Raw genomic sequence first — 25,291 nt, 5'->3', positions numbered from 1 at the left:
TTGACTCCGCAACTGGAACCGCGACCTCCCTCTCGACCGGGACATCGAGTGGCGCAGAGCAGACTGCCGGACCTCCAGAAGCTTTTAGGACGGCTCCAGCAAAGACTTCGGGTTCATGGCCCGGCAGTCGGAGCACGACTTCGGGTCATGGTCCCGCTCCAGGCGCCAGTAGCAAACGAGGTGCGGGTCCGTGACCGATATCAACTGGTGACAGGAGTCAAAAGGCTTGAAGCAGGTCCGATGATGGGACATCCCTTCGTGCACCAGGATTTGAATGACTCAAAAAAGATGTTAACAAAAGTCAAGAAAGTTTTAGTCAAAAAATGACTAAGGGTACCGCTTTCTCCAGATCTGCGCTGGCTGATGCGGAAAAAGAAAGAAGTGAAGTCAGCGAGCAGGGGCGGGGTCTTAGTAGACACCGCAACGTCATTCATGGGGGTAATTTTAAGGTAAGGAATCTATAAATAATAGTCTCTTTCAGATGCAAGGGTGGAGACAGAGGGACAACTTGTATTGAAACACACTAAGCCACAAATTTGTTCCATCAGTAGGTTTATTGTTCTCATAGAGGGACGCCTGGCTGCTAAAATAACATCGCACACTTTGGGAGGGAGGTTGAACACTCAATTGTATGCTGAATCTCTGCGCATGTAGGTGGAGAGTTTGCAGGTTCGGATGGAGAACCCTGCCCTGTTGCTGCAACAGGAGGTCCTCCCAAAGGGGCAGCTCAACGGAGGAACCGAAGCTCATGCTCAGGAATTGAGATACCAAACTCTCTGTGCCTAATCCGGAGCTACATGGGTGACCTGGGCCCAGTCAGTCCAGATCTTCTTGAGGACAAGGGGCAGGAGTGGTATAAGCGGAAAAGAAGCCCAACTTCCTCTTGAGATGAAATGCTTCTGCGAGAGAGAGCTGCCTTGGAAACTCCAGCGTGCAGAAGTGCTGAAATTGCCATTACTCAGCAATGGTGACTAAATCTAGGAAATGCGTTACTTACCTGTAACTGCAGTTATCCAGTATTGGTATCTTTCATAGATTCACATGCCTGAATCATTCCCCGTCGTCGGGGTGGGAGTCCCCGGTACATAAAAAGAGTAATGTCATATAGACATATACATAGTAATAGGCCAGAGGCCTCTCATTAGTAACATATCTATGTCCTTTTGTAAAAAGGACTAAACTTTGGCCAAGAGCCAATCAGATATCACCACCCTCTAGAACCTTCCTGGAAGGAGCCCTAGTCCCTCAGATTTTCGTAAGCACAGTGCTAAGTAGTACCTACTGAGAGAACCAAGGTGAGCCCTTCCAGGGGAGGCGGGTGGGTTGCATGTGAATCTATGAAAGATACCAATACTGGATAACTGCAGTTACAGGTAAGTAACGCATTTCTTATCCAGTATTATAGGTATCTTTCATAGATTCACATGCCTGAAACAGAGCAGAAAGCAATAACCAGCACATTTCTTATAGTACAACATGTAAAACCACTTGATAATAGAATATCAATCGTGAAATACAGCAAGTAACAAGATACTCTAAAATAGAGAAATGTGCAAGAAGGTAATAGGATGGAGGGATAAAAGGAAGAAGGCTCACCTCTAGTGAAATAGATGGCGGAGTACCGCTTGACCCACCGCTGCATCCTTCATCAGTTCTGAATCCAAGCAGTAGTACTTGGTGAACGTATGAGGTGTCTTCCATGTCGCCGCTCTGCATATGTCGATGATGGGTACTCCAGCGAAGAGCGCTATAGAGGTGGAGACCGCTCTAGTGGAGTGGGCCCGGACTTTAGAATGCAGAGGATGTCCTGCCTGCTGGTGGCAGAAAGTAATGGCTGCCGAGATCCACCTTGAGATGGACTGCTTTGTTAATGGAAGACCTTTCCTGGGCCTGCTGAAGGCAATAAATAGTTGGCTGGATTTCCGAAATTGTTCTGTTCTATGGATGTAGAACTTCAGACATCTCTTTAGGTCTAAGGAATGGAGAGACCTTTCTGCTGCGGTGCTTGGATTCGGGAAGAAGGACCGCAGAACTATAGGTTCATTCAGATGAAAGTTGGACGGAACCTTTGGTATGAATTTAGGATTAGTTCTTAAGATAACTCTGTCCTGTTTGAACTGCAAGAAAGGGTCTTGAATGGAGAAGGCTTGGAGCTCACTCACTCTCCTTGCTGATGTGAGCGCTAGCAAGAGAGCTGCTTTCCATGACAGATATTTGATGTCGGCTTTGTGTATTGGCTCAAAGGGATGTTTCATTAACTGAGCCAGTACAATGTTGAGCTGCCAGGTAGGTGGCAAAGCCCTCACTGGAGGGAATGTCCTGAACAATCCTTTCAGAAACTGCTTGATCAGTCTATTGGACCAGAGAGAAGCACCAGACGAAGAACGCCTATACCGAGATATAGCCGCCAGGTGAACTTTTATTGAGGCGTGGGCCAACCCCGAGTTAGCTAGATGAAGCAGATAAGGCAGAATCTGTGCCGGTGAAGACTCGAATGGGTGTATCCTGTTTGTCTTACACCATATACAGAATCTTTTCCACTTCAGGGAATACGTCTTGTTGGTACTGTCGGCCCGGGCCCGGGCCAAGACTACCCTGCATTCTTGAGGAATGTCTACGTTCTAGAACTCTCTGTACTCAGGAGCCAATCCGATAATTTGAGAGATGCTGGATTCGGATGTTGGACTTGCCGTGGTTCATAGTCAGGAGAGTCGGGCTTGGCCTGAATAGTATTTGCAGTTCCAGCGACCGGAGGATAAGTTCCGTAAACCAGTGTTGGCGTGGCCACGCCAGGGCTATCAGGATTAGGGTGCAATGCTCCGCCTTCATTTTCCTGAGAACCCTGGGAATCAGGGGAAATGGAGGAAATGCGTAAGCAAAGACGTTGCACCATGCGATGGAAAATGCACTCCCGAGAGACCCCTTCTGGGGATGCCAGCTTGCGTAGTAATGGCATTTTGCATTAAGTTGTGTCACAAATAGGTCCAGGTGAGGCTTGCCCCAAGGGGAGAATACGGTGTTGAGAAGATGTTGATCCAGCTCCCACTCGTGGCAGATTGAGCGTTGCCTGCTTAGAGAGTCCCCCAGGGTATTGTGTGCCCCTGGAACATACTCTGCCGTAAAGAAATGTTGTTTTGAAGTAGCCACTTCCAAATACGTTGAGATTCTTGCGATAGCGTCAGAGATCGAGTTCCCCCTTGTTTGTTCAGATAGTGCATTGTGGTGGTGTTGTCCATTATCACAAGCACTTGGGAATTCTTGATCCGGGGCAGGAATGCTCTTAGTGCCAGGTAGACTGCCCTCAATTCGAGAAGGTTGATGTGCAGCTGTTTTTCTGTCCGAGACCATAGCCCGTTGATCTGGAGTTCCTGCAGAAACGCACCCCATCCCTCCAGTGAAGCATCTGTGGTGATCACATGTGGTGAGATTGGTAGTAGGAATGGAAGGCCCTGGTCCATATTTTGAGGTTGAAGCACCAGTCTAGGGCCTGCATTATGGATGGAGTGATCTTGATTAGATCGTCGAAGGATCCTGTACACTGGATCCACTGAGTGGATAGTGCCTCCTGCAGCGGCCGCATACGAAGACGACAGTGTGGGATCAACAGGATGTTGAAAGACATCATCCCCAATGACGACTTGTACAGGCACACCGTGATGGTCTTCTTGGCCTGAATCCGGGCTGCCAGAGACCTGAGTTTGAACTGACGTTCCTGTGAAGGAAAGGCTTTTTCCTGATCCGTATCCAGGACTGCCTCCAAGAAAGTGAGGCGTTGGGAAGGCTGAAGTACAGACTTTTCTTGGTTGAGAGTGAGTCCCAGGTTTTCTAAGAGTTGTAGACAGGCGTCTGAGGACCTGCTCACGCCTGCGAAAGTAGGTGCCTTGACGAGCCAGTCGTCCAAGTATGGAAAGACTTGGTGATGGTGTTGGCGAAGATATGCTGCCACCGGAGATAGGCATTTTGTAAAAATGCGAGGAGCCGAGTTCAGTCCGAAGGGCAGCACCCGGAATTGGTAGTGTCTGCCCGCCACTGCAAACCTGAGGAATTGTCTGTGGTTCTCGTGGATTGGTATGTGGAAATAGGAGTCTTGTAGGTCTAAAGACACCATGAAGTCTTTTGAATCGAGGAGCTGCAGCACCTCCTGGATGGACACCATACGGAACGACTGTTTCTTGAGGTATCCGTTGAGGTCTCGTAAGTCCAATATATGTCTCCATTTTTTCTCCTTTTTCCGTATTAGGAAGAATCGGGAATAGAATCCTTTGCCTTTCTGATCCCGAGGTACTTTTTCTATAGCTCTTTTGTGGAGCATTATAGAGAGTTCCTTTTGTAGGAGATGTAGATTCTTGTGGATCATTGGACGTGGAGGATTCGAAGGAGGAGTATCCACAAACTCCAGAGAATGTCCGAGCTGGACTAGCTGAAGGACCCAGCGATCCGTTGTAATTTGCTGCCAATTGTGGAGGAAAGATGAGATTTTTCCTCCAACTGCGTAAGGTGGAGAAGAAATGGAGGCCTGCGGTAGAAAGAGGTAATTTGCCTCTGGCTGTGTCTTTCTTCCCTCCTCGTCCACGAAAGGAAGATTTATTGTATGATGACTGATTTTGCTGCTGCTGCCTTTGTTGGTACTGGGGTTTGTACTGCTGGTTTGAGCTGTACGATGATTTGTACCCCTGATAGCTACCTTTGAAGGTTGTCCTCTTCCTCTGGAGCCCCGAAAGGAAGTATTTCTGAACTGGAGAGTACCTAGGGCTTTCGTGGTATCAGTATCCTTTTTGATACCTTGCAGCATCTCGTCTATGTCTTTCCCAAATAGTAGCTGGCCATCAAACGGCATGTCCAATATCTTGGCCTGCACTTCCGGTCGGAAAGATGTGGCCTTAAGCCATCCTTGGCGCCTTAGGACCGCAGCCCCTGCCAATTGTCTGAATCCTGTGGAGGCGATATCCATCGCCACGTCGATCATCTCCGAGGCTGAACGTTTGCCCTCAAGGAGAATCTTTTTTGCTTCCTCTTTTTAGTCTTCTGGGGTAGTACCCAAATATGGAGCAATATCCGCCCACATTTGGCGGTTGTAGCGCCCAAACAGGGCTAAGGAGTTAGCCGCTCGTACAGTGAGGGCCGACATGGATGAAAACCTCTTGCCAATATTATCCAGTTTACGACCCTCCTTATCTGGTGGCGCAGTCAACGCAGCCGACGGATTATTAGATTTCGCTGCGCAGCCTGGGTAATGACAGAGTCTGGTTTTGTGTGACCTGTAAGGCATGCAGGAGCTGTGTCAGGAGCCTTATACTTTTTGTCGAGCCTGGGTAGAACTGGAGGCAAAGATGAAGGATTCTTCATTATTTTCACTCCCTGATCCCAAATATACTCAATAATGGGAATGGATCTCACAGCCTTCTGAAATGGCTCTTTAAAGTCCTACAGGAAGCAATCCTGAGGTTGCGTGGTCATTTGGATCTTGAATCTTGAAGCAGCTCTTTCCAAGATGTTATGGAACCCTCCAATGTCTTCCGGAGGCGAGTCTGCCTGTGCTTGGTCAGGGGAAGCCGGATCTGGAATAACGTAATTATTCCATTCGTCGTCCTGCAGTTCTCCTTCTTCTTGCTGTTCCTCATCGTCTTGTGCTCCTTCTCCCTCTTCCTCATCAGAAGACGGTAAAGGAGGCAAAAAAGCAGTGTCCGGTTGAATGACCAGCGGAGGCGGCCTAGGGCGTGGTGGAGGGGTAGGTGCCACAAGTGGCATTTGCGGCCCTACTGGAGGAGGCGGATTGGAAGGAAACCGCTGTTTATAATCCGCAATGATAAATTGTAAATCCGTCACTATGGATGCTGGAAGACACACCATAGGTTGTGAAGGTGGAGGAGGAGTAGATTGATATTCCTCCTGGAAATCCATTCCTTCCTGGTCCAGGTCTTCACACTCAGAACTTTCACGGATTTTAATGTTAAGTTCTGATGGGTTGGTAACTGTCGGAAACAGTGAGCCATCATCAGAATCCTCCGTGTCCAACAAATGAGCCGGTGGTAGTGGCTGGACTCAAAGTACGCTTGGTTATCCTGAAGTGTGTTTAAGAGTACTTCAATGAAGGGGAACCTGTCGTTGGCGAGCCCGTCGGTGTGGTCGTCGACGGGGGAACGTCGACAGCTATAGCAGGCGTCGACAGCGGCATACTCGTCGACGATGGAACTGTCGACGGCAGCGCCGTCGACGGAGTTTTGTTCGTTGACGGCAGCATCGACCCTGGAGACATCGTCGATGGTTCCGTCGACGGCTTCGTTCTTGTCGACGCTGGTGTCGACATCGATGGTCTCGTCGACGGCTTCGTCGACGATGGAACCGTCGACGGAGGCTTCACTGTCATCGACGAGGATTTCGTCGACGATGAAGGTTTCATCGACGTCGATGGGGCTTTAGTTGTTGACGATGATTTATGTTTCGTCGACGAGGCAGCGCTCGTCGACGGGGGCTTCGTCGTCGGTTTTTTAATTATTATTACAGATGGAATGGACCTACCCGTCGACGACGAGGCTGAAGTAGTCGTCGACGTTGAGGAGAATGACGATGCCACCGATGTGGAGATTGTTGTCGTCGACGTTGTTACAGCCACCACTGAAGAGGTCATGAGAGGCTTTTTGAAGGCAGCGTCCTGAAGAGAAACCTTCTCAGCCATGGCCTTTGAACGAACCTCTGAAGACTTGGGCGTCTTCTTTTGAGGTGGCTCCAAAGATGGTCCTGGGGATGACGTTCTAGGCCTTTTGGGAGAGGAATGAGTACTTTTGATGGAACACTCACTCTCCCCTGAAGAGACTACCTGGTCCTTGTCCTTAATTCTCTGGAGCCAGAGCAGCAGGCGTCCCTCTCTGTCCTTCAGAGTTTTGGTCGAAAAAGTGCGGCAGACCTTGCAATCCTTTGCAGAGTGGTCAGGGTAGAGACAGTAAAGGCAGTCCTCATGTCTGTCATCAACATGAAGCCTCTTTTTTTCCACAAGAGCCACAGGATCTAATTAATCATTTTTTAGGAGTGTCAGCCATGACTACTGAAGAACTACTCACAGAGAACAAATTCTGAGAGAAAAATATTGAAAAAGGTAAAGAATACCAGAAAAACTGAGCAGAGCTCAGAGGAGACTCCCTTAGCACGACGTGCGGTAGAAAATCTGAGGGACTAGGGCTCCTTCCAGGAAGGTTCTCGAGGGTGGTGATATCTGATTGGCTCTTGGCCAAAGTTTAGTCCTTTTTACAAAAGGACATTGATATGTTACTAATGAGAGGCCTCTGGCCTTTTACTATGTAAATGTCTATATGACATTACTCTTTTTATGTACCGGGGACTCCCACCCCGACAACGGGGAATGATTAAGGCATGTGAATCTATGAAAGATACCTATAATACTGGATAACCAAGGTTCTCCCCAGTCGCGGAAGAGATCTTGCACCACCTCCGGATGGAGACGCCACAGTGAAACGCAAGGCATTGCCAGCTGAGTTCCTCTGCCTTAGAGTTTAAGAAGCCTGTCAGGTACTGCACTACCAGAAAGATGTCCTGACGCTCGAGCCACATCCAGAGGCGCAGAGCTCTATTGCAGTACCATATGGCAGTGGTTTTGTCTGTGAACATCTGAACCAGCTTTCCCTTGACGAATGGAAATAAGTCTTTCATGGCCAAAAATACTGGTCTCGGCTCCAACAAGTTAATGTGGAGTTGAGGCTCTGCCTGAGACCAGATTCCCTTGATCTCCTCCCCTCCAATATGGCATCCACAAATCAGAAAGTGATACATCTGTAACTACTGTGTTCTTTGGGTGGGGAAGGAAAAGAGGTCAACCACTGACCCAATCCTAGTTAGTCAGCCACCACTGCTGATCTTTCACAATTCGCTCCAACATTTGGACCAGGTCGAAGAGATTCCCCTGATGCTGAGTCTGTTGGAACTTCAAATACCACTGCAGAGCCTGCATATACTAACAGGAATGTTTTACTAGCAGGATGCAGGAGGCCATGAGGCCTGGCAGACTCAGAATTAGTCTCAACGAAACATGAATATCCTGGACTCGCTGCTCTGTAGGAGAAGCACAAAATTGAGCTGTGTCCAACAATGGCTCAGATGAAAGGGAGCATCTGAGAGGAAGTCAGGTGTGACTTCAGTACATTGATAGAAAACTACAGAGAATGCAGGAGGTCCATTGTGAGAGACGACAGCGTAGTTGGGGGAAGACTAAAATCCTCAGACTCCGCAAATGGGTTGCAACCGCAGTCATCACCCTTTGTGAACATATGAGGGGCGAAGGTAAGGCAAAAAAGGAGCACAGCGAATTGGAAATGCTCCTGCTCTACCATGAACCACAGGTTACATCTGTGGGCTGGCAGAACAGGAATATGGAAGTACGAGTCCTGCAAGCCCAGTGCTATCATCCAGTCTTCGGGATCCAGAGCAGGCAGAACATGCGCTGGAGTGAGCACTTTGAACTTCTCATTTTCAGGAAGTAGTTGCCATAGGCCTAGAATAGATGGAGGTGGGAATAGCAATCACGACCTACTTATGATGGAGGCACCTTTTGGAAGGCGCCTTTGGCCACAAGCCTGTACTTTCTGTCGTAAGAGCGAAAGTGGTCCTCCGTCAGCCAATCGGAGGAGGGTGGCAAAGGTGGTAGGGTGTGCTGGAAAGGAAGGGCATAACCCCACTGGATAATGTGAAGCACCCATTTGTCCAACATTATTGTCTGCCATTAGGCAGATGAGTCCATATACTGCCTCCAATCGGTTGCCCATGATGTTGTGATGGCACGTTAAAGGGATTTGATGCTGCGGTTGCTGGAGGGGGAACAGATTGGGAAGACCTCTGGATTTGGGTCCAATGGGGTCTGTGGGAGCCACAGCCATGAAAAGACTGAGGAATGTTGACAAAAAGTTGCAACAAAAAAATGACTGAGGGGAAGTTGAACGAGAACTGCACTGATGGCACAGAAAAGGATGAACTGAAACTGAGGTCAGCGTGCTGGGGTGGCGACTACATAGGCACCACGCACGTCAATTACGACGCTGACGACGCTGACAAAGCCACATGGAGCCGAAAGACACAATCTGCAGGCGCTCAAGGGGACTGCTCAGAATAATTTTAAGATCCAGTTTTGTGTCTGGGAAACATTCTAAGGTAAGGAATATTTGGCTAGAAGTCTCTTCAGATATAGCTAACCTCTTGTGGACTCCATCAGCCACACCAGTATCAGAATGAATTAGGGGGATGGATCTATGTGATGTGGCAAAGAAGTCGGTTTGCAGGAATGAGGGCTACTTTAGGAAACATAAGATCTGGTTGAAATGGTGTGACTCCTACCATTAAATCCGTTCTTCCCTGTGATATTACATTTAGTCTAACAAAATTGACCTTTTAGTCTAACAAAAGTGTTTTGCCCCAGTTTACAATAGGTCATGTTTTTTTCAATGTCTATATACTGCTGCTGTTATAACTTGTTATCCTCATGATGTGCGTTTGGTTGTTTGGTAAAAGAAAACCAATTAAAAATATTTTTTAAGGAATCATATATGGTCTAAAGCGGTTTAAAAAACGCATCATATTTGTTCTAATGCCAATCCTTCTATCAATAAAAATATTCTTAGAAAATAGACTACTCTGGTTCCTACAGAAATTGAGACACTTCAGGCAGAAGGCACTTATATATGGAATGTCCTTAAAACAATACATAATTATGACTATTACAAAAGATTGCAATGGTCATTTTACTTACTTCCCAGCACCGCCACCAAAGGAGATGCCTGCAGAGTTCATGCCAGCTAAGACGAAATACCCTTGAATATTAGGCGACTCTCCCATGATGCAGCGCATGTCTGGAGTGAAGGACTCTGGACAATTTACTAGCTTTAAAATCTCCAGGGCTTCCAGGGCTGGCATACGCCGCAAAAGAGCACTCAGCAGTGGCTCTGTAAAGTAGAATGAAAAAAATGGCTATTAATCATAATTGGGGACGAGTATATACAGTGGGTAGGGAAGTAGCCAGCATGCATGAGGTCAGCATAGCGATATAGGAATGCAGCTCACAGAAATGAGGAATAGAATTGTCCAAGTGCAAATCACAACTCGCATTCTTTTGAAAGTCACTTTCCCACAAGGTTTCTCAAACCTCAGAATCTTTAAGAAATGTTTTCACTCCTGCCCACGCTCTTTCCAAAGCAGTTATGTAATGCCTTGTACTGTACTTCATCCCACACTTTATCAGGTTACTAAGGTGCGACTTGTAAAGAAAAGCATCTCACATCTATAGATATAGGTCTGCTGAGACGCCCACTGAAATAAGTGAAATAATGTGAAATGCCCTTCATGGTCCTATACTGCAGTTATTGATTTGTGACATTGGTTGCCCAGAATTGTCTTGACAAGATCATAAGACTTCTAACCCCTTAAGAAGATACTGAATCATGCTAGTGAATAGGTAGCACGCCACACCACAGAGAGTGCTTGGCTGGAAGAATGTTGAGTTCCAATGTGTCCTAAAGGGGATGTGCATGTTTTTTTAGAGTTCTGTGTGATGACCACCGTTGTGGGCTTATTCAGGCCTTGAATGTGGTGCTTAAAAGAGTTGCAAAGAGAAGAAAGGCAGCGAAAGGCAGACAGTGGCAGTGTCTGCTGCAACCCGTTTGTAGCGGTAACAACAAAGGGCAATCAATAGCGCTTTTTAAAATTGTACTGGATAGCTTGTTTTTAAAAATATAATTGTGAATCAGTACTATCTCTAAGCTGAAAAACTGTTTCCTAAACTCACTGGAAAACTGTGCTTAAATGTATGGTTATGGTTTGGTTTTTTAATCACGCACTGAGCTTCTGATCTGAGTTGCTTTCCCGCCCTGGTCCGTAGCGGCGTTTCAGTGCCGATTGAACGGAGGGCAGGGAAAGGAGGCAAGGTACTTCCGGTCTCCTGGTCTGGACTGCAGTCAGCGGTTTAGTGTGTAGGAGGGAGGATACCATTTAAAATGCATGCCTGTGGGGACGCGCAGCGGAGGTGCGTAGCGGGCGCGCCGCTGTCACACCAAAGACAAGCCCGTCTGCGCTCGTCCGTGGCCGGCCGGGACCTGGGGCCAGAACCCCTGCCCGTTTCTTACCCTCTCACAGATATACCGCAGAGCAATTACACACTATGTGTCCCCCCCATCCCAGATCTATGTAAACATAGTATATAGATGGGTTTCAATACACATAAATGCAGCCACTGCCCCTATACACTGGCGGGCAAGAGACAAACTAACAAGGAGCAAGAATTTAAAATGATACTGGTCAATTGCAGATCCCTCAATAAGCACAACTATGAGCTTCACGATCATCTTGTTGATAACCAACCAGATATCATGTTTTTGACTGAAACTTGGCTGAATGAAGTTTTGGCACCAGAAATCCTTGAGGCCCTCCCTCTGAATTATGGAATCACTAGACTTGACTGCCAAGTGAACAGGGGGAGGGGATAGCTATTGTCCATAAGCTATCGGTACAATGCTCACTAGAATCGGTGACTATCGAAGCCAGTGAGGCAGGCTTCTTTACAATCACGGCGGATACTAATTATGTTATGAAAGGTTTCTTAATTTACAGACCACCAGGCCTCATCGCACAGTTTGCATCTAGCCCCAGAGAACAAGTAATACAACCGGCACTGCAGTATACTGGTGTTAGGAGACATGAATCTACACTGACGCTATGGATAATACTGCAGCCCAAGAGCACTGTCAGGAGTTGGCCGTGTTACTGCTGGTGCTGCAATATCTCCCTCCCGACCCATCAACATGGCCAGATTAGATCCAATTTTTGCCAACTGGGGGGAGTTAACGGTTGAAAATCATAACGCAGTCCCATGGATAGACCATTATATGATTCCTTTTAGCACCAGGAAACCTAACACTCTACTCCTGAAAAAGGCAAGGGCAGGGAGACTGCAGAGGATATGGACTGGAATCTCAGCAGCCAACTTCAATCACGCCCTCCAACAGGGGGGTCCACCGGCTGGAAGTGATGAAGAATCCGCCTGTGACGCGCTAAAAGAAAGGATAACTGAGGCACTAGACAGAGCTGCCCCATGGGCCACAAGTGCACCGAGGAGACAGTCAAAATCTGCCCCTTGGTTCAACAAAGAACTTAGGGTGGTTAAGTCTTCATGCAAGCGTTTGGAAGAGTGTTGGAGAGGAGATTTTTCAGAGCACAAGAGGACCAAATATAAAATCGGCCTCAAACACTACCACTCGCCTATAAGGAAAACTCATGACGCGTACTATAACTCGAAGATAGAGCAAGCACAAAACTCCTCTAGAGAGTTATTTTTTCAAGGATCTATCAATCCTGGCCAGAACCACAGCTCCTAGCAGCGACTCAGTGGAGTCTTTCAACCGGATAGCAGACTTTTTTTCATAGAAGGTAGAAAGAATGTATACCACCTTCCCGGAGGAGGCACCCAATGGGATGTTGGAGTGGACAGGAGTGAGCATCACGGAGGAAGCACTCTGGCTCGGATGTATGACGTTACAACGCATACTTTTACAACGCATACCGTTACAACAAATTTTTAAAAACGCAAAAACTTTTACAACGCATACCATTACAACGCATCTTTTTACCACGCAAGTACTTTTACAACGCATGCCATTACAACGTAAGTATTGGTAAGTATATAATATTTTTTTTTTAAATTAATTGTAATTAATATAATTTAATTTAATTTAATTAATTTAAATTTTTTTTACCCTGTACCCCTGTACCCCAAAAAACCCAAATTAACCCAGCACCCTAAAAATACCCCTGTACCCCAAAAACCCAAAACTGTCCCTTAACCCTAAAAATACCCCTGTACCCCAAAAACCCAAAACTGACCCTGAACCCTAAAAATACCCCTTTACCCAAAAACTGAAAACTGACCCTGAACCCTAAAAATACCCCTTTACCCAAAAACTGAAAACTGACCCTGAACCTTAAAAATACCCCTTTACCCAAAAACTGAAAACTGACCCTGAACCCTAAAAATACCCCTTTACCCAAAAACTGAAAACTGACCCTAAAAATACCCCTTTACCCAAAAACTGAAAACTGACCCTGAACCCTAAAAATACCCCTTTACCCAAAAACTAAAAACTGACCCTGAACCCTAAAAATACCCCTTTACCCAAAAACTGAAAACTGACCCTGAACCCTAAAAATACCCCTTTACCCAAAAACTGAAAACTGACCCTGAACCCTAAAAATACCCCTTTACCCAAAAACTGAAAACTGACCCTGAACCCTAGAAATACCCCTTTACCCAAAAACTGAAAACTTAAAAAAAAAAAACATATAAAATATTAAATATAATTATATACTTACCAATACTTACGTTGTAATGGCATGCGTTGTAAAAGTACTTGCGTTGTAAAAACATGCGTTGTAATGGTATGCGTTGTAAAGGTTTTTGCGTTGTAAAAGTTTTGTTGTAATGGTAGTGCGTTGTAAAAGTTGCGTTGTAAAGGTTGTTTCCCCTCTGGCTCTCCAGATTTAACCTCCCCTCCTGCGATTATCTCAAAAACACAGCCTTGAGTATTAAATCCGGTTCCCCAAGGGACTCTACGACACCAACAATTCTGAGGAAGAGCATGGAGATATTAGCCCTCTATATTAGACACCGCTTAAAACTCCTTTGATTCAGGGGTGGTCCTACAAAGGTGGAAAGAAGCGGTGTTTATCCCTATAAAAAAAAAAGCCGGGTGTATGTGAGAGTCAGCTGGAGAACCTACGACCGGTTTCGCTCCTGCCATATTTTGCTAAAATAGCAGAAAAAGTGGTCAATACTCAACTGACAACGCACATTAACCAGCACGGCTTACTCCATCCTACGCAATCAGGTTTCTGGTCCATGCACTCTACGGAGTCAGCACTGCTTCTCTCTGCAGAAACCATACGCAGGCACGTAGACGAGGGGCAGATGGTGGCATTGGTCTTGTTGGACCTCAGTGCCACATTTGACACCGTCGCCCATCCAATACTCCTACAGTGCCTCAAGGAAGGAGGGCTGGATAATCTGGCCTTGAAGTGGCTAAGATCTTTTTTACAGGACAGAAGCTTCCAAGTGTCCCAACAACCGTATTACTCCAAGAGCATTAGGATGGCTCAAGGGGTTCCCCAGGGCTCCATACTCAGCCCTACTCTTTTTAATCTTTATATGGCCCCTTTGTCAGACATCATTATGGAATACGGCATTAGTGTTGTGTCATATGCGGATGACACGCAACTAGTAGTGTCTCTAGCTCAATCCCACAGTGAGGCAGCCACTAACTTCTCCTCCTGTCTACAGGAGCTGGCAGTCTGGATGTCAAATAAATGTTTAAAGTTGAATAGCAGTAAGACGGAAGTCCTGATCGTGGGGAAGGCTCCCTCAATATGGTCATCGAGGTGGTGGCCGGAAAGTGTTTGGGAATAATGAAAGGCCTTCGGAAGATCCTAGATGTGGCCCCCGTAGCAGCCAGGAAAACTCTAGTCCATGCGTTGGTGACTTCCCGCCTGGACTATGGGAACGCTCTAAACCTAGGAGCCAGTGGTCAGAGTGTTCAGAGATTACAATGCATTCAGAACGCGGCGGCCCGCCTTGTTCTGATGCTCCCCATAAGAGCCTCCTCCAAGAATGCCCTGGCTGCCCTGCACTGGCTCCCTGTGAGGGAAAGAATCCTCTTCAAGGCCCTGTATGTCAGTCAACGCATCCTGCAGGGAAAGGGACCTAGCTACTTACATAGCCTGTCACCTTGCACTCCTACTAGGGCCCTGTGGACCCTAGGGACAGGGCAGGTTAAAATCCCAGTAATCAAAAGAGTAAGAACGGGTGGCAGGTCTTTTGGTTACCTAGCCGCCAAGCACTGGAACACCCTCCCCCGCGCTCTCGGATGGAACCATCAGAAAACTCCTTCCGGAAAAAATTAAAAACATGGCTTTTCCAGATATAGATCCACCACCATGCTTAGATTCACTGCTACAGAGTTCGCGGAGTATGCTGCAGAACGGGGACACACTAGCTAGTGTAACCAGGCGCTTTACAAGCTCACTTATTATTTATTTTTTGTGTTTGGCTGAAATAGTGGGTGTTACTAGAGTGGACTATATGAGGAGCAGTTTGATCTCTTGGACTTGGAAGCCATTCAATTGATAGCTAGTGACAGGCCACACGCATGCAGAAGGTCATCTTTTGGACCCTGTCTTTTCTGATATATTTTGCCTTCCAGTAATCATCCGTTTTACAGCGGTATGGTCTGATCATCGCATGGAGCCAAGTGGTTTGAGTATCCCAAATACTACAGGGACAGCTAGTACCAATCCTGTTATGGAAAGGCAATGGCATAAACTGGATATAACGAAATTTGGCAAAAACATTCAGGCTAATATTCCTCAATTGGATTATAGCATAAAGGCAGCCCTGCTGAAAATACAGGTCTGGTTAACTTCGGCTTTGGATGCCTTTATACCTGTCCGTTTGGGCCAGGTGAAGAAGAGACCTTCGACCTCTTGGTTTAATGATAGAATGAATGCTGAAAAAAGAGCTTTAAAGCTCTTGAACGCATCTGGGGAAATCTTATGATGCTTTAGCTAAAAAATACTTATATGACAGCCATTAAATTCTACCATAAAATGAACAAAAAAGCCTGTGCCGATTTCTTTGCCAATAAAATTAAAAACAGCAACAATCCTTCAAAAGAAATTTATACAATTGTCAAAAGCCTGATCAGACAGACAGCTCACCCCTAGTTGACTGAGGCATCTAACGAGAACTGTGACTAATTTGCAGACCATTTTGTAGAAGAGGTCAATGACATCTACGTACACTTTGCTGCGCCTTGAAGGTCGAAGGATGATGGCCCAGCATCAAGGATGGACTGTAAGTTACCGGGGGATGAATTGGAGGAGCTAGGTCCACTGGACAGCACCTCTTTCACCTCCCTGCTGAGCAAAGTTAAGTCGGGTTCTTCCGATGACCCGATGAAACCTGAGCTTACTCTTGAATTGCAGTAGCTTGCTATGCCCACCTTTCTAAAATTAGAAAATCTTTCTCTGTCCTCGGGGGTGGTGCCCATGGCGTGGAAACACACCAAAGTTATCCCTCTATTGAAAAAACTCTCGCCTGATGCTGCGCAGCCAGAAAATTACGGATCAATTTCTCTCCTACTGTTTCTGAAAAAAGAAGTGGAAAAAATGTTAATGATCTTCTAACAGCCTTGGTAGAAAATAATTAATTGTTAGATCCTTTGCCGAACGGGTTTAGACACTCCCACAGAACAGTCTATTTTTCTTACAGTATTGGAGGCTCTGCGTCTTGCTGCAGACGAAGGTGGCTCAACTGCACTCATTCTTTTGGACTTAGGTACCAACTTCGATATGGTGTCTCACGAGGTGCTACTATGGTGACTGCATAAGATTGATCTTTCCAAGTGATATCCCCCCCTTTTGCATTTCTCAAAGCGTTTTGGAGCATGGCGTCCCGCAAGGTTCGACACTAAGTTCCATCTTCTTTAACATCGACATCAGGCCATTGGCGGATGTGGTGAAATCTTTTCTAATGTCCCTGGTTTCGTATGCTGATGATGTGAGAAGTTGGCCTGGTATATAATGTCCACTAATTAAAGTGTCTGAACTGGGGCGGCGGAGTGAGCTAAGGAATGATGATGGATTAAACCCAGATCAGTTGACTGGGTTTAATGCAATGCTTGCAATGTTCAAAACTCAGTCCATCATCCCCTTTGGTTTTGCCTTGTTCGCCCTAAGTTGGCAGGGTAGACGTGAGTCCCTTGCTCACTTTGCTACTGGATTCAAGCTAGCCTGGCTGATTAGCCAGAAACCGGTCCCAGGATGCTTGTTTCCAGTCCAGGGAAGACATGGCTTGGCAGTTCGGGCTGGACTGTTCCCATAAGGCACAGGTTCAGACTAATTTGCTTATAGCCATGTCTGAACTGGGGTGGCGGAGTGAGCTAAAGAATGATGATGGATTTAGCCCAGATCAGTTGACTGGGGGCGAGTGCTTGCAATGTTCAACACTCCGTCCATCATTCCCTTTGGTTTTGTTTCACTAATTAAAGTCTACACCTTGCACCAGTCCAAACAACCCTTATGGTGATTTAGGAGGTCAAAGATAACCTTAGAAAGCTATCCAAGTGGTAGCTGTGGAGAACAACCATCAGGCTTAGTCTTGAAGGAATGTTAAGCAACTTGTTTTACCAGAATGCAACCTTATTGTATTGGTTAAATGAAAGGAGAACTACACAGTAGTTCTAAAATATGTATTTATTATTATAACACATGTTAAATACCTCACAGTATCTGCTACACGCAGATAAACACAAAGCACACAATACTGTAGCACAGAAACAATTGATTGTAAGTAGTACTAATACACAGTGGGCTCCAGGGGGAGACCAAACCATATACTAAAATAGTTGTATAATAACCACGACTCGAGTCGAGACAGTGCCTAGAGGTTGTAGAATCGCATTCCCCTGCTTGAGCTTGGCTCAGCAGCAGGAGGGCAGAATTGTGTCTCTGGTTGGAAGCAACCATTTTGTGCTGTCCAGGTCGAGAAGGCTGGTACCAAGAAGACCAGGGACCCTATGAAGCTCACTACAGAAGGGTAGAATCATACCTTCCACACCGGTTACCAGTGTGGAGGTATGATTCCAAGGTGTTTGATACCAAAAAGGACATGTTTTTTTTACAGCCGTTTGAGATAGCATTTTACGCAAGCATATAATGCACCTCTACCTATATGTCTAACTGCGTCAACGACAACCCAGGAGGATGGTCTCTGAAGGCTGTATGGGTGTCCTGCTCATGCATGGGCACCCTCTCACGTAAAACCCAGCACCCTGCGTTTAGGATTGTTAATGCCTGCCAAAGGGGTGACTGGTTTTAAGTGTAGTGACCCTTAGATATAGGAAACCAATAGCTTTCATAAGTGGTGCAAGCACCAGCTTACCCAGGCTGCAATAGCAGGCCTGTAGTTCCATTTTGCATGGCCTCTCATGAGTAGCATAATACATGCTTCAGCCCATGGGAGGCCTCTGGGGTACCTATGCCCTGGGTACATGTGTACCATATTCTAGGGGCTGACAATGGTACCTCAGTATCCAATCTGGAGTGTACCTATGTACATGGCATAACCTTTTCAGGGAGAAAGCAGATAGACTGGGGGCCTGATTAGTAGGATCCCAGTCAGACTAGTCAAAACAGTGTAACATCAAGCAAAAAGTGGGGGTAACCATAAGAAGCAGATCCTACTTTCCTACAGATGATAACTAACTTATTGTCTCCTTGTCAGCGGAATCAACAAAGGGCACTGTTAACTTTCAGAACTGTATGACCGCTGTTGCAGAGTGGATGCACTCCAATTGTTTAATGTTGAATGCCAATTAAACAGAAATTCTTCTGTTGGGGAAGCACACTCTGGTTTGGGGAGATCATTGGTGGCCAAAGGTGTTAGGGTCTCCTCCCAAGCCAAATCTGGTGTAAAGAATCTAGAAGCCATCGAGCTCGTGATTGGAATCACAATCATCATACTACCGGGCTGTAAGTGTTCCGTTCACCCAGCCCTGGACCTAGCAATCCTCAGCTAGAGTTCATCACATCCTTAATCCTTGAAAGACTCCCAGAGTAAACTGCTATTGTTTAAAGCCAAGGACCGCTTATTGTAGCGTACCCGTAGCTCCTCAAGAGCTCCCACGCTTATCTTGCCCAATTGACCCGTAGCTCGTCTAGAGCTCCAACGCTTCTCTCGTAATTGCCCACTATTCGGCATCAAGGCAGTGTATTAATTCAGGCTTGTATAATACCCGTCCTGATGATGATCCTAGTATTCTTTAAAAGGGATCGAAACATCGTCGACTTGTCTAAATCGTATGCTCATTAATCCAATGTGTTAAAACAAATGCAGTAACCGTTTATTTTAAAGCTTGCCCTTATTATTCGTATTAGCCATAAGCTGCTTTTGTTTTGCCTGAAATGTTTTTGTCTAAATGTAATTGTTTTGTGTTTTTGTAGGACGCAGGACTGTGTCCCACTATATTACTGTGCTCTTATTTGCTCTGTTTTTTTTTTAATTCATTAAATTGTTTGTCCGGCCGGACACCTTTAATATTCAGTCATCTTGCGACTAGACTTCAGAAACATTCTTTACATGGTGTGCTGAACGTGACTGATAGCCTTCTTTTCCATCTGCTGAAACTGTGCTCGGTCTCCAAGCTGCTCTGCATACTCCACTGTCTTCTCATTGAGAAACGCATGCAATTCAAAGCTTTGTGCATAGCTCATTGGATTATGAACAAGCAGGGAGCACAGAGTCTGACTTCCCTGGTGCAGCGTATATACCTACAATGGCCCTCCACTCTGTCAACTTGAATTTGGCTCTTGTTCCCCTCACCAAAAGAGTAAGACTGAGAGGTCATTCCTTTAGAGCAATGGTACATATCAATATGTGTGATGGGTTGCTGCTGCTTTTCTGCAGTTTAGTTTTTAACTGCCCCTTTGTATCAATTACTGCTGCTGCTTTGAATTATAGATGTTTTGTGAGGGTTGGGGAGACTTCCAATTTGAACGCTTGTGTGGTATATGATTTATGTTAGTGGAAAGCATGCAGTGCTGTTGTCTGCATTTTATTTCTTCTGTGTTTGAGGAGATCTAGTACTGTGGATTTGGAAGTATGCACTGCTAATGCGTCTGCTACATCCTTTCTGTGTATGAAGAAGGCTTACATTGTGATGCCCGTCCTGTAGCTATTCAACACGTGTTAGAAAATATTGGACTGCTACTGTGAATGCGGTCCTTTTTGTGTGAGGGAGTATTAGTGAAGCTTCTGCTACTTCTATCAATGCTGTATCTGTTCTTTGTGCTATGAGGGCCTGCAATGTAGCTCTAAATGTTCATTGTTAATGAAGCTTGCATTACAACTGCATGGGCTGTATGGGCTTTGAGTATTTGAAGGCTGGTTTTATTGCTACTGCTTCTGCTTTTGGTGCACCTGTGACTTACTCTCTGCTGGCTATACTGTGCTGTACTTCTGTCTGTGCAAGGGAACATGCACTGCTGCTACCAGAGCTAAAGCTCTGCTCCTACCAAAGACGTACTTTTCAATGTTAGTTGCCCTGTCCCTGCTATACCAGTTTAAATGAGGAGCACGACATGCTGCTGTCCATGCTCCATCAGTTCTGGGTGTAAAGGATGATTGCATTTTTGTGCTGTGTCTAGTCTGTCTGTTGAATAGATGTGCTACCTCAACAAGTGTTGCTCTTCATTTTACAGCACTCTCTGTGAGTACCTATCCATGCCACTATATATTCACAAGGGCGGGGAAGCTATACAGCTTGCTGCTGAATCAGATCATTCTGGCTTAGTTTTGGTCTACACCAGTTATCATGCTTTCCCAAAAGTCGAAGCAAAGTTGTTTTTTTCTCCCTCCACTTACTTTTTCAAGGGGGGCGATAAACAAGTTACTTCAGTAACACTCTTACTGGTAGGTACTCCATCTAATAGCAGCTTACGCACCTTAGAATATCAACCAGCCTGGCTAGATAAAGAGATTCTGTGTAGCAGTGCTCGGGTGTGCCACTAGATAGCAAAGTGCAGGTCTGTGTTGTCTCCATACTGAGAAGCGATGGAGAGGAGTCGTATATAAGCATCCCCCCTGTGCGTGGATGTCAGTTCCTTATTTTTTCTGCATCCTCGGATGAAAGCGTGAACAACTGCTGGACACAGAGTGCCGAGTATTAACTTAAGTCGTTTATACGTGTTACAAATAGGCCTCTTCACAGATAGAGGAGGCGACAGGGAAGTGAGGATTCTGTGGTTAGAGTATAGACTATAAAGAACGTTACTGAAGGTCAGTAACTTGTTCCGCTGATGAATAATTCTAAGCACAGATTCCTCACCTCAGATAGATACATAAGCAGTTCCTCCCAAGGTGGAGAGTCTGTGGAGTAGACTCAGACCAAAAAGACTTGCGGAACTGAGCAGCTGAAGTATCCTTCCCTCGGGACCCAACTGTTAAGTCAGAAGTGCTTTGTGAACATATAAACAGATGCCAACGTGGCAGCCTGGAAGATGCTATGACAGGTAACACTTGTGCCAATGTAGTGATAGCTGCTGGTAGAGATAATGGCCTCTTCGGCGGGTCTGCTTCTTGGTCAGTGTGTAGCTGATCTTAATGATGAGGTCTATCCACCTAGACAAGGTCCACTTCAGCACGACTTCACATTCTTTGCCCCAGAGCACCCCCACAAAAAGCGTACCCTTGGTACCATATATATAAAAGCTTAAAGCCCTTTTCCAGACAATAGACAGAGCTTCGCCATCTCTTTGGAGGGGCGAGGGAGAGCACAGAACAACACTGGTAGAGTGAGATTGCCCAACATGGAAAAGAGTTGTGACTTTTAGTAAGAAGTCAGCCAGAGTCTTCACCACTAACTTGTTCGGGGAAAAGGTGGTGTGGAGAGGTTGCACTAAGTGCACACGCAGTACACTTACATGATGAGATGGTGTAATCGCAATGAGAAGCAGATATGCATCGGCATGAAGGGCGTACACTTGAACAATATCAAGACCAAGTTAAGATGGATTTCATGGAGGTGCCCCTAGTGACAAGGATAACATCCACCACCTCAGTGGACAAATCAAACACAGTCAGCTATCACTGCTCAATCTCAAAGGATGGTGGTGTAAGTTGTGTAGATTCGGATGGAGGACCCTGCCCTGTTGCTGAGATGGGAGGTTCTCCCGAAGTGGCAGCCTAATCAGTGGACAGATGCTCATGCTTAGGAGTTCAGGGTACTGCACTCTCCTGGCCCAATTGGGGCTACTGGGATGACTTGGACCAAGTTGTTCTTGATCGTCTTCAGTACTTGTGAATGGAGAAGAAGGGACTGGAGGGTGCACGAGTCCCTTGTTCCACTCCAGACAGAATAGGACTATTAACAGGTGTTGTTGCGAACCCCCAACATGAAAAATTGTTACTACTGTACGTTCTCAATGGGGGCAAAAGATCTAGCTAGGATTCCACCCACTGGTGGACGATACCCTGTGACACCTCTGGATGTTAGTGCCCAATGTGATCTGCCAGTTGACGCCTGCGTAGTTCATCAGTTCTGACAATTATGAACCCACCAGGTTGTTGGCAACAAGAAAGATGCCCTGGAACTCCAGCCAACCACAGAAGCTCAAAGCTTCTTGGCACAGGACTCAAAAGCCCACCTCGCCCTGGTTGCTGTAACACGTGGCAGTGGTGTTGTCTGTAAGAAGCTGCATCACTTTCCACTTGATGGATGGCAGGAAAGCCTTCAGGACTAAATGAAAGGCCTGCACCTCCTGTAAATGGGTAGAGGATGTGGCCCAACAGCTAAAGAGGTCGACCTCAAAGCCGTGGAACCTGGTTCGAGTCTTGGTAGCAATGCTCAACATTCTGTGAATCTGGGCAACTCACTTAATCTCTCCACGCCTACCAAAAATTATTGTGTCCTTTTGTAACGCAACTGGTGCTCATGTAAAGCGCTCTGATAACTTTGGGTCGAGTGTGAGCTATATAAAAAAAGATGGACGAGGAGTCAGCCCTTCACTGGAAACCAGAGTCCTCTGATATCCACCTTACCCAGGTAACCCCCTCCACAACCTAGAAGTGATACATCAGTCACAACCAGTGGTAGAAGTGGGCGGGGACGGAAGGGCATGGCGTGCCCCTACTTATAAAAATGATTTCAGTCCGTTCCCCTACTTCTTTATTTCAAAATATCGTCCCGGGACGGCAAACGATAACTTTTCCATTCACATTCTAGGGGCTGCTCGCACTTCTCTGTTGAACACTAGAGGCTGCCGCAGCCCCCCCCCCCCACTCCCCTCTTGAGCTCCACAGACCTGAGGGTCATTCCGATTGAGGCCGATTATCACCTTTAGAATGACAATGCGCCGGCCCTCTCTGCCTTTAGCATATCAAAGGCTGAGAGGACCAGGGAGGGCCGCCAGAAGTGTGGGGAGAGGGGCCAGGGCTTGAGTGAATGTGAAATTGAGGGTGTCGGAGGGCTCGGCAACTGTTGTAGTGAGAGAGGGGGTAGCAGTAGTGACAGGGCGGACCGTGCAGGCGATGCTCAAAGTGGTGCAAATGGTAAGTGCCACCCCCACCCCACTTCACCCCTCGGTCAGGAGGTTGACCCTCTTTGTGTTTTAACTTATTGCCTGGAGACGTTTCGGACATGAGACAGGCCAGACTCTGCATCGTGGCATCGTTTTCCGTAGCGCCGATATAAAGCCCGGAGGCAACTTTATAGCGCTATGTTGATATACAATGCGCCACGTTTTAATTTGAAAACGGTGTATTCTTTTTTATTGCCTGTCAAGCGCGCCGGGAGGCTGTAAACGTACAGAAATGCCAACAACAGTATCAGGGAGCGGTTTTATAATGCCTAAAAAGCAAAACTACTAGTACCAGAATGCAAGGGGCTACTGTATTCTTCTCTCAAATGATACGAGGTCACGTAACATCTTTGATAGCTTTAACATGTTACCCTTACTCGTGAAATCACATCTACAATGGCAATGTGGCTTGTAAACTGTGTATTTTTCGGTAGAACGCTACAGAATACATCTGGGAAAATAAGCATTAGTCCAGCTTTAATAATGCAGATGCAATTAGAGGTTAAGTACAGTAAGGGCTTTGAGTGGGATGAAAACACGGTGGGGCCTCTCATAGGGAGGTGACATATGTAATTAAGGACGTGGCTTGAAAGCACTGAACATCTATGCATAGTGTGCCACCCAACTGATATTTTGCTACTTCTGTCATTACATCCAGAGATATAATACAGTAAGTAACATAATACTTACAACAGACCAGTACTATTGGCTTGTGAATAGCTGCTTAACATAAATGAGCAACAAACATGGCTTCGTAGTATAGCATATTGAACCTGCTCAAGTTGTGAAGTGGGGGAACTGGGAAAGAACTATAACAAGTCTCTTTGAAGTTGCATCAAAGGCAGTGAAGGGGTGCACTGAGGGCAAAAATGGAGAGCCCGATAGCGACCCGTCTCAGCACCAGCAAGACTCGGCCCACTTAAAGCCCTGTGTGCAGAGCTTTAAATGGGAAAAATAAGTGCAGGTACTCCTCAAATTAAGTTTGAGGGTGGGGCCAAGGGGCGGAGCTGGGGGCGAGATACGACTATATAAACACACTACAGAATCGGTTATTCATTTTGCCCTTGCATTACCAATGTTGATAGTCTCAAATTTCCTGTATGTGCAAATTCACTCTGCACATGTGGGCAAAGCATATATAGACCATTAATAACCTGTCTCCTACTATGACCCTTTTTAATATGTTTGCCGTCCATTGTGTTTAAAGGGACATGTTACGTTTCAAATAAGCTTTCTATGCCACAGGTTTTCCAGTACACGTTTTTTTAGAACTGTGCTTAATACTCTGCTCAGCGCGATATTAGGACTACAGTGCCCTTGGCCAAGCACTGTTTGATCTTGGACCAACAGTGTTTAATTGTGTGCCAGCATTGTTAAGCCAGAAGCGTGTGATCTTGCGCTTGTGTTGAGTAAGACTGGGTCAGCAAGAGGCAAGACTGAGCCACACTGTGCTGGATTGACTCAGTGCTTTCAGACCTTGACTCACTCATGCATGATTTTGACTGTTCTTTTGCTCTCCAGTGTGTGATCTTGGCTAAGCTCTGTGTGATGTTGATCCAGCATCGCCTGACCGTGGGCCATCAACTAGTTGAATTTGGCCAAGTAGTGTCTGACATTGGTTCAGTACTGTGTGACCTTGACTCAGTGTGTAATCCTTGGCCAGTAATGTGTGTTCTTGGCTCAGCACTGTGTGATCTTAAGCCATCCTGGCCTGATCGTGAGCCATTGCTGTGATATAGGGCAGTACTGAATGATATCTGGTCCAGTCCTGTCTGATCTCGGCTCAGTCCTTTCAGATCTCTGCCCAGTGATTTGTTCCCCATAGATGAACAGCCAGTGCTTTAAATGGGCCGCTACTGTCCGGTACTGGGTACCTGCACTTTTTTATTTTGAGAAGGAGAGTACCTGCACTTCTTGGAAACAAGCAGGTACTATGTTAGAGTACATGCACTTCTCAGAAACAAGCAGGTACTCTATTACAGAGTACCTGCACTTCTATTTTTCTATTTCAAGCACTGGGCTCAGCCTATGAAAAGATAAACGTTAGCTTACAGAAAGCTGCACTCGGCTCCTATTGGCAAAACTCATGATGTAGGTGGGAGGTTGTTGGATTCAA

At 46.2% G+C, this 25,291-nt stretch overlaps 1 protein-coding gene across 2 annotated transcripts in view; it reads right to left on the bottom strand.

The window, feature by feature from the left end:
* Window positions 1-25,291, bottom strand: part of PDPR (pyruvate dehydrogenase phosphatase regulatory subunit) — a 795,794-nt gene that overhangs the window by 391,622 nt on the left and 378,881 nt on the right. For both annotated transcript variants that reach the window (XM_078670675.1, XM_078670676.1), the window contains exon 9: window positions 9,752-9,944. In XM_078670675.1, coding sequence (XP_078526801.1) covers window positions 9,752-9,944 — 193 coding nt within the window. The remainder of the gene's footprint in view (window positions 1-9,751; window positions 9,945-25,291) is intronic.

The sequence above is a fragment of the Lissotriton helveticus genome, chromosome 12 (genome assembly GCF_964261635.1).
Source record: "Lissotriton helveticus chromosome 12, aLisHel1.1, whole genome shotgun sequence".
NCBI lineage: Eukaryota > Metazoa > Chordata > Amphibia > Caudata > Salamandridae > Lissotriton > Lissotriton helveticus.
This window is presented reverse-complemented; position numbering and strand designations above follow the sequence as displayed.